This window comes from Danio rerio, chromosome 23 (assembly GCF_049306965.1).
Source record: "Danio rerio strain Tuebingen ecotype United States chromosome 23, GRCz12tu, whole genome shotgun sequence".
Lineage (NCBI taxonomy): Eukaryota > Metazoa > Chordata > Actinopteri > Cypriniformes > Danionidae > Danio > Danio rerio.
In genome coordinates, this window is record NC_133198.1 from 26,695,856 (window position 1) to 26,709,962 (window position 14,107).

General features: G+C 39.5%; 1 protein-coding gene across 38 annotated transcripts in view; it reads left to right on the forward strand.

Moving 5' to 3' along the window:
• Positions 1-14,107, forward strand: part of agrn (agrin) — a 444,147-nt gene that overhangs the window by 285,057 nt on the left and 144,983 nt on the right. For all 38 annotated transcript variants that reach the window (XR_012398373.1, XM_073938578.1, XM_073938589.1 and 35 more), the window contains 1 exon segment: positions 1,947-2,153. Coding sequence is in view for 37 of the 38 variants with exons in the window: in XM_073938578.1 (XP_073794679.1) it covers positions 1,947-2,153 (207 nt within the window). In the remaining variant the exon portion in view is untranslated.

Genomic DNA, 14,107 nt, shown 5'->3' on the forward strand with positions numbered 1-14,107 from the left:
AGATGAATGAAAGGTAGGATAACATAATTAATTACGTAATTTAAATTTGTGGGTGAACTAAACTAGTCATGGGCCGGTATAAGATTCTGATAGTATGATTCTTCACGGTATTGTGCTCATTGCTCTTAAATATATATTTTTTAAATGTCAGGGTAAAAAACAACATTTTCCTCTTTGAACACTATATATTTCAATTTGAAAAACATTTAAAATATTTTGGAGCAGTAAACATGTTAGGCAAAAATTAAAATGAATTATTGACTTCTGCTTTTTTCCATAGTTTCTAAAACATTGAGGGTAAACACAAACTTCAACCACTCATTCCAAAAGACTCCTAAAAAGTTCCTTTACTAGTTCTTTAATTCTAAAGAGCAACAACTCTCGATTAAAATCAACAAATAAAACTTCCCAAAGAAACAATATTTGTAGTTATACAGTGGTCTCTCATTAATTGTGGGAGTTACGTTCTAAAAATAGCCCGCAATAATCGAAATCCACGATATATATATGTTAGATGTTTTGAGGCTGTAAAACCCCTCACTACACTATTTTCTCAGTTAGGCATTAATATTTTAACACTTTTTTTCTCTTGTCTAAAAACTCGCATAACTTTCACCTACCTTTAGCATGTCCAGAAGCATGCTATTTTTTTACCAGTTACTACCAACAGCTTTCAAATAGGATCAGATTCTGCAAGGGTTTCGATTTTTTCGGTAACACTTTATTTTGATGGTCCATTTGAGTATTAGTAGACTGTTTACTTAATATCTGTTGATACTGCTCCTTCATCAGACATTTATCTGACTATAAAAAACTTTGCAAGTACAAGACAACTTACCCTAACCCCAACCCTAAGCCCAACCTAACTGTCTACTTATAATCTAATAAAAATTAGTTGGCATATAGATGCAATGTATCTTAAATTCAACAAACATCATCAAAAGAAAGTGTGACTAATTGTTTTTTTATAACACCAGCAGGCTGTTCTGGGGAAAATAGTCCTCTACAATGCACTACAAACTCTCACATGATTCGTTCTTGTATGGAACACCAAGTTTTTACATTCCCATCATTTCCAGATGGAGCAAAAGAGCCTTTTATTGCCAGTTTAGACTAAGCGCCGCTAGTACGCTCAACTGTTAGTTTGTTAACTGAAGGTTAAATGAAAGAACAAAGAAATGGAACTATATAAATCTTACCATTTTTATCTTTGATACTATTTGGATTGCTAGCTAAGAGAGGCTTTTTTGATTAGTTTGAGTAAAATATTATTTTTGCAGGGTTATACATATTTCACAACAGTTTCGGGAGAAAAATCATCCTCCAAAAACCTCTCGATTTTGCTTCTCTTCTCGCATCGAACTAGCAGTTTTTGCAATCCAATCAATTCCTGATGGATGAAATCAAGCCTTGGCCTATTTTTTTTTTCTCATTAAATATTCTGTTTTTCTCATAAATATGTCAGACTGTGGAAGTATTTGGGTTGCGAACAACACTTCATGTGGAGTAAAATCAGAAGCTCCTGCTTCCGTTCCTATAGCTTACTGTGAGCCAGCTCTCATCAGCATGTATGTCACATCTTTAAAGATAGGTTGGATAATGCAATCAAACATAAATCAAGCTCAGATTGTACAATAGCATAATAGGTCTCTTAATTTTCTCAAACAGATGAAAGACTGGTGTAATTACACACCGCCACGGACCGTCTGTGACAGCTTAACATAACTCTGAGTGGGGGGGAAAAAACAGCCCAAATCAATCTGAATGGAATTAGATAATTGATTAAATAATCAGGCATGGTAATTAATTCAAAACCCCTGAGTGAGTCGATATCCGATGTCTGATTGAGCAAGAGAGAAAGAGAGATGCTTCCAGTCAATGTTGATTAGTTCCAGAACGCTTACCTCCGTTTTTGACTCATACATACATGTCTCTCTGGTCTCCAGGGGGCTGCCCGAATGGTTGTAAGTTCAACGCCATATGTTTGCTGGATAATGGAGAGTTTCGGTGCTCCTGCGATCCCATACAATGCGACGGCACGTACAAGCCCCTGTGCGGAAAGGATGGCAAGACATACCCCAACGACTGCGAGAGGAAACTGCAGGAATGCCGGACCCAAAAAGACATCCCTGTCAAACAACAAGGGCCCTGTGGTGAGTTTGGAAAATTGTGTGAATGTTCAGATGAGTCCTTGCAGTTTTATGTTTGCAAAACGTGCTATTGTTTAATTAGCATTGTGTGTCTGCTTGTGTCCTGCTGGAAAACTCTTGTGGAAGGTGCTCATTCTCTTTCATTGCCACAGCGTTCTCATTCTGCCATCAGCTGTGATGACACATGAAACACTGACTTCATGTTTCATTCATGACCTCACCTCTCCAGTGCATACGTCCACACCAGTCCTCCCATGCTCAAATATCTCGTCATTCCCCCTTTGTCCTTTTATGTGCTTTTTTGGCTGTCTTTAAATCGTATTTTTTCTGTTCCAGTGTGTCTCTCTGTCTGTCTTTGTCCTTGTGATGTCTGCTCAGGGCCACCACCGGACACCACTCAACCTCTTCAAGAGTTCAACCTCTGACCTTTCTTGTTGGGATTCTGACCTGCGGGTCTCCTTCTGGGGGCCCTCAAAGGGCTGGTTTGATGTCTTCTTTCTACCTGTACCTCTTTGTCTCTTTCTTTTCTTGTGTTTGCATCATAGAGGATGGTTGGATCGGCATTCCCTATAGCTCCAATCCTCAACACTCTATATGAAGGAGAAGTGAGGTTATGGTGCATTTCTTTTTTTGGAGTACGGTTTGTTTAGATGTATCATTTAACAGTTGTTCTGACCCTGTTGTTGCCCTGCAACCTGTTTTCATGGATTGCATGCATATAAACCCCCTTGTTAGAAGCTAAGATCATTTCCCTGCTAAGCCTAGGGACGGGAGTAGAATCTACGCTAGTCAAAATGCTAAGTAATTAACACTCTGGGGTCTGACTGGGTTTTGGGGGGCTCTGAGTGTGGAGAAGTTTTGAAACACCCTGATATTTGTGGGGTTTTCACTATCTTATAAATTTATGATAAGCTAAAGTCTGGTAACATTTTACTCAGTACAAACTGGACTACAATAACAAATACGGTTGTATTTTTGAGATATATTTGGTTATGTACAGCTTTTTTCGCCGAAAGTCACTTAAAAATTAGCAGAAATAAAATTAAACAGATGTTTACAAGGCTTCTGTGTAATAAATATAGTACTGCAGGTTTTTCTACAAAATAATGTGAAATAATGATGTGACTTCTTTGCGTCTGGCTGGATTCCTGTTGACTAGCATTTTAGAGTAGAGTAAGATGATTGAATGTGCAGGCAAACAACACCAGCACGACCGTCAGTATCTACAAAGTGTTTAACCAGTGGACAGTTCGCTATTCGTTAAGACCACAGAAGCTAATTGTCAATGGAATTCAAAATATTGGAGAACAGCAAGTCCCTCAATGGTTAAATTTAGTTTATTTGATAGCTGTTAACTGATTTTTTTTTAGTTATTTACACCTCATGTGCAGTGCATTTGGTAGAAGTTTTTTAATATGTACTATACAAGTACAGTAGTTCAGAGGGAGCCTGTTTTGTACACCAAAATGCAGTAAACACATCATAATTACTGCAGCAGTTATTTTTAAAAGCTTGAATTGGTAAAAAAAACATGTCCTGGACAGTGTGTTAATTATGGGAAGTGTATCCAAGGCTGTTTTGGCAGGGTTAAGATTTTGAGCGCATTTTAACGGTACAGAAATATCCCTCTCATTCATTTCGAATGCTATGTGTGTCCTACTCCCTGGCAGCACATATGTGGCAACTATAGTGCTGGATGCATCCCTCCCTCCCTCTATCCTTTTTTCTCTGTTCAATATCAGCCTCTATGACTCATTAGGATTGTTTTCCAGTCTTCAGTGAAAAGATGCATAAATTAACATGTAAAGAGGAGTAGTGCTTGTGTCTTTGGCTTTATTTCATTATTTCTGACAAAGTAAATGTTTTGGTCCTTTCAGGCTTTTGCTGGTGGCAAGTTACAGTATGTTTTTTTTTAATACATTTATTTACATTTGCATATTCCGCAAACAGAACATTAATTAAACATCAAAAGCTCTGTGGCGGACCTGAGCCAGGCTGACTGCCTTTCATGCTGAGGAAGATACGGAGCATTGATGAGCGAAAGTCTTGTGCTTTGGACACCTGTTCTCAGTTTGATGTGTAAATGCAGAAAAAAGTTGCTTTGCTTTGTCGTCGTGTTTTGCTTTTGTCACCTTCTTTGTCCTCTCTCTCTTTTAGTGAAGTTTCTTCTCTTTCTTTCAGGTTTATATCCACACAGACCAGGTTTTGCTGGTTAGCATGTTACACTTTACCCTGGTGGATGTTGTCAGGCTATTCGCTAACAGCTAGCTTCCTCTACTGTAGGTATTATGCTGTAGATATACTTTGTACTGTCAGGGCCCAGGGGCAGGATTGTTTGTATCACATTCTTTTTCTTTTTCTTTTTGTTAAATTTCTTCTCTTTCTGTTGTTTTAAAGATTTTGCTGGTTAGTGTATTCCCATTAGCTATAAGGTTTTGTCAGGATAGACGCTAACGGGTAGCGCTTGTCTTTTTTATTTCTTTTAATTCAGTTTGCACTCTTTATTTTATGTTTATATCCAAACAGACTATGTTATGCTGCCCTGCTGAAAAATCAGCAGCCTGGCCGACCAGGCTGGTTTTAGAGGGGTTTTGGCCATTTCCAGGCTGGTTTTCAACCATTTCCAGCCTGGTCTTTTCAGGCTGGAAAATGACTAGCTTAATCCAGCTAAAACCAGCTTGACAAGCCTGGTTTAAGCTGGACATCTCCCAGCCTGACCAACTAAGACAAGGCTGGAAATGGCTGGAAACCAGCCTGGAAATGGCCAAAACCCCTCTAAAACCAGGCTGGTTGACCAGCTAAAACCAGCCAACCAGCCTAGGATGATTTAAGCTGTTTTTTTCAGTAGGGTGGTTAGCTTGTTCATGTTAGCGCTGGTGTATTTTGTCTGATTGGTTGCTAACAGCTAATTTCCTCAACTTTCTTTTGTCCACTCCCACTAAGTTAGGCTTCCTGTGTTTTGTTTGTTTATATCAGCTGAGACCTTGTTTTTGATACTGTTCCCACCCTAGTAGCAAAGAATTCTGGCCCAGATTTGGCATAAAGCTGGGACATCAGGCATTCATCCGGCACTGGCATACAGCATGTGGGACAACCATGGCCTGGGTTTGGCAGAGGTGGCACCGTCTATAATGCGGCACACAAGATTTGGGCCAGATGTAAAACGTAGCATTGGCCCAGATTTTAAAAATTGATTGTGGGCCACGTGAGTTTGGCCAGTCTTGACCCATATTTAAAATACATAAAAATAATTTTTAAATAAATCAATTCTACCAATCAGGTCACTGAGAAAAAACAAGGCCCATAGTGTGCCTAAAGCACAACGCTTCATAGGTTTATTAATTTCATTGCAATCGTGACACACCAACCTTTCTGGCCCAGTTCAGGCCCAGTTATGAGTTATTAATTTGGCTGAGACTTGGCCCAGATATGGTCTGTGTTTGGCCCTTGTCTGGAAGCCAGATTTGGTCCAGTCATGTACCGTAATTCACAGCGGCATGTGGGCCAAGCAAAACCTGATTGTGTGGGCCAGAGCTGGGCCAGAGAAATTTTGCTATGTGGGCAGTATCCCTTCTAGGTATTATCAGGCTTATTGCTAAAAGATAGCTGTTAGATATTTTTGTTATCTTTATATTCGTACAGACGTGATTATCTTGTTTAGCATGTTTCTGTTAGAGCTATTATTAACAGCTAGCTTAATTGCCACCATTGTTCTTTCTTTATTTTAGTAAAGTTGTTACCTTCTCTATTTTCCCACTCTTTCTTGTGTTCATAACACAGACTGGGCTTTGCTAGTTAGCATGTTTCTGTTAGCCTTGGTAGATTTGGGCAGATGTGTTGCTAACAGCTAACTTTTGTTGGTCATTTCTCTCTTTTAGTCAAGTTTCCAGTCTTTCATTTATGTTATGTTTTATTTGGATTTAGATAAATACAGTCTAGGTTTTCCTGATGCCATTAGCCCTGTTGTGAGAATAATCTCTAACAGCTAGCTTTCTTCAGGTATTATAGATCTTCAGGTATTTTTGTTGTCAAAGTTGTTGTCGTCTCTCTTTGTTCATTTTCATATCTTTGTTTTAATTTTACATCCACACAAATTAAGTTTTTTTTGTATGTTACAATTAGCCCTGGTAGATGTTGTCAAGTTAGCTGCTAACAGCTAGCTTCCTTCAGGTATTATAGACCACCTTCATGCTGACAGGGCCGAAGTGAAGTCTATGTTTTACTAAAGTGCGTTTCAGTCCTTTAGAAGCCACTCAGGCGTGACAAAGCTCACCTTTCCCACTGTGGAAGACGTCTAAATGGACCTCTTGTCACACACTAATCAATAGCAGAAATGCTCTGTGTGTACACAAGTCGTTTCAAACACTGAGCATGTCAGTACTTTTTCCCAGTATCTGACATGGTTTCATCTGCTTCCCGTTGTCTTTGGAGACAAGCAGAGCTGGGTCACTGTGTCAGCAGCGCGCGCCGAGAGACACGATTCGCTCGGAAATCAAAGAAATGTGTAGTGCTGAGAAAGGTCAACAGGAGACTGCAGCTTATAAGGAAAACAGAAAACACTGTGAAAGTAGAAAGATTGAGTACAAAGCACTGAAGATACACAAGAACAGACTGTGTTTTTTCATCTAAAAGTCTATTTGCATTCTGTTGATAGAGGAACATTGAAGCATGCATGGTACGCCAAGCTCAGGTCCTGTCAATGTCAGCGTGGGTTTTTTAGTCTGCTGTTTAGATATGCGAGGCGGTGGATGAGTTTAAGAACACCTGTGTTCAAATGTTTATGAGTACAGAAGCCAATGGATAGCATATATGGCAATGTAATGATATATTGCAAATTCATATATTCACTGGGTTGTTGTTGCTGGTGTAAAATTAAGCAATTTTGTGATAAATATGCTTTTTATTTTGTGATTAAGTTAATGTAGAGCATTTTAATTGGATGACTGGAGGCCTTCATATGCTATTTTTCATTAAAATCGAGAGGGAGAGAAAGACAGCATATATTTTTATATTGGAGCAAAGAAATTATAATAATTAAATATCATAATTGCATAAATATACAAACATTACATGCATACATATACTGTACATACAAATGAGCAGAATATGTGTTCAAGATATGCAGGTACACAGCAGCACAATATATTTTCTATGCTATTTTCATTCACCGCAGCCTCATTTTCGTTTACATCATATTAAATACAGTGTCTGCGCTAACTGAAGTCTATGAGGCCTTGAATGATGATCTTTGTGCGTTATCATGGCTCAGCTCCATCCAATGTAATTTCAGAACTCCATAACTCGGTGGGTGTGCCGGCTGTAATGGACTCCTAATGATAAGGAAAGAAAGCAGCCTGCTTCTCTAGGCAGAGCAAGATGGATCCCGCAAATGAAGCTGACCTAAATACACAGCTGTCATTATAGTCTGGAGGATGTTTCATATCTGGTGTAAAGTGAACAGACCCTCAGAATACACCGGCTGTGCCTGTCTCTCTGTTCCCATGGCAGTAACTCATAAAGACTAACAATGGGCTCAGACTTACTGACATTGTCATTGAGCAAGAGCTCCGTGAAAAGAGGTGACTGGGACACGACGCCCCAGGTGACAATGAGCTCTGATTAATATTTATCATTTGCATATTTATTTGATTAGCATTTCTCGATGAAAGCGCCACAAACTTTGATTTTTTTGTCATTTTCCAAAAAAAGAGAAAGAAACAATAACAAGTTAAGCACCCATTGAACTTTGGAGGGCCTAGTGAGATGTGTGTAATGAATTCAATTAGACGAGTAGATTGAAAAGCCAGGCTATCGTAATTATAATTAGCATGAACCTTTGCACCTCGCTGTGTGAGGAAGGGTTGTATCTGGGTCGCTGTTGTAAGATGGAAAGCCCTCGTCAGTTGTCTGTTATGTGTGTTTGTTAGGAAGTTCTTTGTAGCGTTTGCTTTCTGTAATGCACCTCTGCCTTCCTCCTCGTTTTCCCCCATTCCTTCATCCTCCTCTGCTTGCCTTTCTTCTCTGTTCAGAGTGCTGTGTGCAAGGCTTGTCTTCACGTCTGTCTGTGTGACGCCTTCTGCTGAAGGGATCCATGGATCGCTCAAGCTTTAGGCTCTGTTTTCAGCCTTGTGTGCCATTCAGAACTGAATTATGAATGACTTCAAAATTCCAGTTCAATTCCTGAATTTGAATTGAGGTAGCAAACTGGGTGCAGAATTGTCATTTGAGTTTGAAGATATAGAATGAGAATGATTCTAAAAAATTAGGTACTGTAATTGTATTTCTTTACTATTGTCATTGTTATGTTTATATACATTTTTATGTAAATACAATTATATTCATATTTATTGTACAGTCAAGCATTAAGCTCAGGGGTTCTCATATGTCAGGGCTTTTCAATAACTATGTTTCCATTCAAAAATGCAAATTAACTTTATGCGCAAAACTGGATTATCGCATAAAGTGTCAAAGCACACAAAATCGTCACTTTCTCATTATCTGGCGCCAAATATCAACAGAAAAAAAACGGAATTTGCTGCAATAAGTGAAGATGTGTGAATCTTTTTTCATTTAATATATGACCTGTGCCTTAGAAGGCAATCCTAACATGCAGTGAACGTGTGGTGGCGTTTGGAGGAGTGAGATGCGGAACACAGACGCTCTTTATTCTGGAGGTCATTAATATAAAAACACTAATACTGACACAGTTAAGGCATTTGAGAATGACCAAAACAACATTTAGATGTTTTACAATGTGCTCAGCCTTCTGGTTTATCCATTCTCACACACTTTTATCATCACATGATCTCTTATAACAAAATCACATTAACGTTTTTTAATGCGTATACTGAAATTTGTTCGGTAAAAGTGTTTCCTTTGTACTTTATGTGCATCTTTTCTTATCGAATAAAAAGTTTATCCTATCAGTTATGCGCATAAGGTTTTTATGCGCATTTTTTTAATTTATGCACATCTGATTTTTTATTGAGGTTAAAGGTCTGGAACAATACCTTGTTTTTAATAAACATCTATAACATGCCTCACAAGTCAACACTATTTTTCTTTAAATAAAGTGGCATGTGCATTCAAAACTTTAAATACAATGCAAATACAGCAAAAACATACAAGTGCATTTTTGTACAAAACACAACAGAAGGTAGGCCAATAGTATCTGGATGCAGCCATGATCTTATCTCAGAGATGCAATGTCAGACACAGTGCACTAAAATGAGCTAGTGATCTCATTAGCCACATTTCCACTATAGCTCCTCATGTTTCCACAGTCTCTTTCGCTATCTGGCCTTCCACCAAAAGACTGATATATGTAAGATTTAAGATTTTTAGCAAGTCAGTTTCACTACATTCCATGTCAGTTTTCAATTCAAATTCACACTCATAAATTGAAAGCTAATTTCTGTATTCAGAATTCCACCGAACCTGTCTGTGGTTCCAACATGGGATGGAGAGCTCATGTTGCTTGTGTTGTTTATTTTGTCTTTCTTTCTCTCCCTGTCTTTGTCTCCTCTTCTTTCTTTTCCGCTCTTCTTCCTTGTCCAGTTACACAGTGTCTCACCTCATCCGTTTCCTCCCTTGTGATGCAGGGAGAGCAACAGAATTAGTTCCTTGGTTAAATTCTTAATGCGTGGGGAGAAAGAAAGTTTCTGCGCCCTTGAAGCCATTGTTTGGTGATAAGTACTCCTTCAGAAACCAAACACCGCCTCTGGGGGGATTTCTGCCTGTGTCATGCTAATATTTTCTTCTCTCCTTTTTCCTTTCACCTTCTCCTACATGCTTATAAATGTTTCCCCTCAAGCTGAAGGGGAAGGTAAGAAACGAACGAGAAAAAGACTGAAACCAGGGGGGGAATGTGGAGGGGGAAGTCACTACTCTGATATGCAGACACTCAAGAAGTGAGACACGCACAGCTTGCCGAAACTCACAAACTCCTCTTATTTTGGCAAGATGCAAAGGAGCGGATAGATGGAGGAAACGCTCGTGCGACTGTTCCTATCACGATTCGTGCACACCCTATAATCTCGACACGAGGAATGGAGATCTCCAAATGCATGAGCGTGTGTACAGCAGACCGTAGGAATAATTTTATGCGTTCACACTGTGCTAAACTCACTTACTTTATACCAGAGCTGACAGAATTCCACTTACACTGTTGAAAGCTATTTTTTTATGGTTTCTTCATACACAAAAGTTCTTTAGTCATGTTTGTTCAAAACTTGTCTTTTTATGGAAGGTCACCTGCCTATGGCCCTTTCACATGTATCATTGACATATACTTTGAATGGAATGAGTTTATGCATTGCCGAACTGAATTGTGGGTTCGTAGAGTTGCATTGGTTCCTTTGCTCATGGAAAAAGTTGGAAAACTTCTGCATAAGCTAGTCTGATAGATTTATGTAGATATACAGTGCCTATACAAAAACATCATACCCTGTGAAAATCTATACCTTTACTCGCATTACCCCCTGCTTTCAAAATACCTTCGGGATAAAGTTGTAGAAAGGCACAGGTTAGGAGAAGGCTACAAAAACATTTCAAAGGCTGGAAAAGTTATTTGGAAAATGGTAAAAATATTATTTCAAAGCGGCATGATGCTTTTTCTATAGGCACTTTAATCATGCAAATCCTAGCCTATTACATTTATGTAACACATTTGTTCTCCTTAATGGAAAAGAAGGAAAAGCTTAAAATCAGTTGGTAATCACCTGGTACTTTATGACAATTGTCCTCAATCTTTTTTACCATGGACTGGTCAATGCTTGACAATTTTAACACAGACCAGGGGGCAAGGGGCTATGTTATGTATGCAAAGCACTGCAGTGTTTGTGAATTCTGTGTTTGTCTGGGATAATTAGTCGACCAAAATGTCTATATTCTACACAAGCATGGTGCGCTCCCAGTATTCATTCAACTGTGTGCATCTGAAAGGCGTGGGCTATTAGAAACAACGAACTTGCACAAACTCTAGAAAAGACGCAATATGCAAACGGCTCCTAAAGCCGCTGTTATTTGCGATCTCCAGCAGTTAATCTTTTGTCACAGACAGGGTAGATTCATCTGATTTTTTGACAAATGGGTTGCGGATCCAATTCTTGGGAGTTCGCAGGTCTTTCACTGAACCTTTTCCCCTTAGTAAAGTAATTTCTAAAGATGTCTGTTTCTTCCTCTTTTACTGTTTGTGGGTTCAATTTGGGCGCTCAAGTGACCGAGATGTAACCAAGAGAATATGGTCATTTTTCAAAATAAAGGAAAAAAATATAATATTATTCAAAACATTCAGATAATAAATAAAATAGAAATAATTCATGATTTCTTGTGCGGCCTAGTACCAATTGATCCACAGACCGGTACTAATCCATTGCCCAGTGGTTGAGGACCACTGCTTTATAAAACTTTATTTGCATACCAGGATTTGTACCAGAGGAGGTGTTAGAGGCAGTTGGTAAATATTATGTGTATAGTGGAATGTGCTTGGCTGTCAGCACAAAGCTTCAGACATGCCCTCTGTCGAGTGTTACAGCCGACAGCCTGACTTTAGCTACAATACCTGAAGATTCCTTCTGAATTCATATTAATAAAACCAATGTTTATTGTAATCATTGTTAAATGAAAGGCTGCATGGGGTACCACAAATGTTCTTCAGTTGGGGCTTTTACCTTGGAGGATCATCCTTACAATCTGCTTGTTAAGTGTGACGTTGCGCGAAGCAGCTTCCGGGTTCAAGCACTCTATCAAAGTGTATGGGGAGATTCGTCAAATAGGAATAAGAAACGTTTACAAAACAATTTAATACTTTAGAAAATCACGATCTCATTGTATTTATCCATTCCTACAATCCGATGTCCAGAAAGTGATTCATTTTTTATAATTTGTTAAAATTTTGGTATTTGTGATGCAGCAAGTCCAGAGACTGATGTGTACACTATCATGTTATATAAAATTCACTTTAATGTGTGGTATGACTAAAAAAGTGTCCATAAACAAATATTTTCTCATTTCAAATGAGTAGCGGCTTGAACCTGGAAACAGTATACCATACATCACCGATACGTCACAACTTTACAAGTGAAAAACTGTCGGAGGAAGCACCCACTCTTTGGCATTTTCAACACTGCTGTTGATCAGCTTACTGTTCACAATGGCGGCGTGAATGTGACCAGAAAATTGACCTTAGTTCTTGTGGGAATTGTGTTTTCAGAGAGCCACTCTGGTGGGTAGTTCCTATAGAGTAACTACCTGGTTTTAGGACCCCCTGAGGTGTGTGTTGGCTGACTGTCTGTGCTCTGACAGCATTACAAACCAAGCTGAAGAAACCTACATTGGCTCAAGAGAACTGTACTTTAAATAGCACATGACGGTGGTGAGACTGTGAGTGGGTTTGTCCCTTGGGTGGGCGACGTGTCAGGATTAAGCGTGTAGGGAAGCCATCAAAAGAAGTGAAGCCTCATACTCTGCCTGTGGTAATAATCCTTAACATCATGTTTCAGCGGCAATAGTAATTAAAAGCTACGAGAACAAATGTATAATGCAACACAAAATTGCAGTGTGGATGTGGAGCAGGAGGTGGAGCCACATTGTGCATATTATATAACATCCTCGTAGAATGGCCAGGGTCAGAGGTGTGCAGAGATTTTCAGACCTGAACACGGCAATTACTCAGCTCTTTCCGAGTCCTGTTATTTCTTCACACCTTCTCATTATGAGTCTTGCTATTCTGCACACGAATTTTGGTACTGGCTCGTAATTAACGTGCTCCGCCGCTTTTCAGCATCACTTTCTTTTTTACTTACACAGCTTTTCTTTCTTTTAAATACGTTAACCACTAAAAAAAAAAAAAAAAACTTCTAGTGTGGCTGTTTCTGCATGTATCGCGTCCCAGTGGCAGTTCCGTCGAGGCATATGGCTGTCATCCAGCTTACAGCTGGAGTCCTTGAAGACTGGCACTGCAGCACAGGCCTCGGGGATGGCAGCCCACTATTTCAAAGAGGCTCCGAAAAGGGCTCATTTTTTACTGAGAGAATATGCAAGCCATCTCAATAACCAAAGCCAGGCTGCTTCTTTCACCAACTATGTAATCGTGGCTGCATGTAGCATTATTTCTCTGAGAACTTTCTCTTCCTTGGCTTATTAAATCTGCAAGATTTTTCCATCCCCTGGAGATGAAAAACTGAAAATGAGAAACTGAACAAGTGAACGTCTCTTTTCATATCATCTTTTTTCTTTTTTTTTTTTGGTAGGGGGGAGAGTGGTTCTTTCATCTTTGAAAGGAAACAAAGGGTGGCTTGGGACAATGAATTATCGAAGACTCTGGTTCGGTTTTGGGATCCGAGCCTTGGGAAACGGGTCATTGAAGTGTTTTGAAGGCCATGAGGGCTTTGCTGATGAGTCTGATTTCGGCGTCCTCCAGCCGGCTGCTTAGAAGGCACAGATGGAGAGGCACTGAGAGACGAGATCTGGAGGAAAAGCCCACTTTCAAGGCCTGCGAAATTAGGCACCAATCCACTGTTTACACAGTTACGTGCCAGTTCAAGGCGTATTTTAAGCTCTTGTTCTCGGCAGAGAAATCAATAGCCGGAAAACGTTCTTTTAGCGGAGCTTCTACTGTAGGACACTTTTAGATTGGCACTGGAACACAGTGGTCAGAAAGGTAACCTGCGTACTTCCCACTTCTGTTTTTATTTTCATTGGCTCACTCAAGCAGTTATAGTGGGTACATGTGTGGGTAAAAAGTGTGTGTGTGTGGCACTGCCTGATTTCAGTCATGAAAAACATGCTTTGGATTACTAATCATGGTCTTTTGATGCACGCTGTGTTTGATATGCATTTCTCCCCAGTTGCTCCCTTTAGATGTGTGGTGGGATTATAGGTGGGCGCTAGGAAGAGGTTAGAGAAGGGTTACGTTAAAATCTTCCCCCCAGTGCCTTTCAGTTCACTAAAGCCCT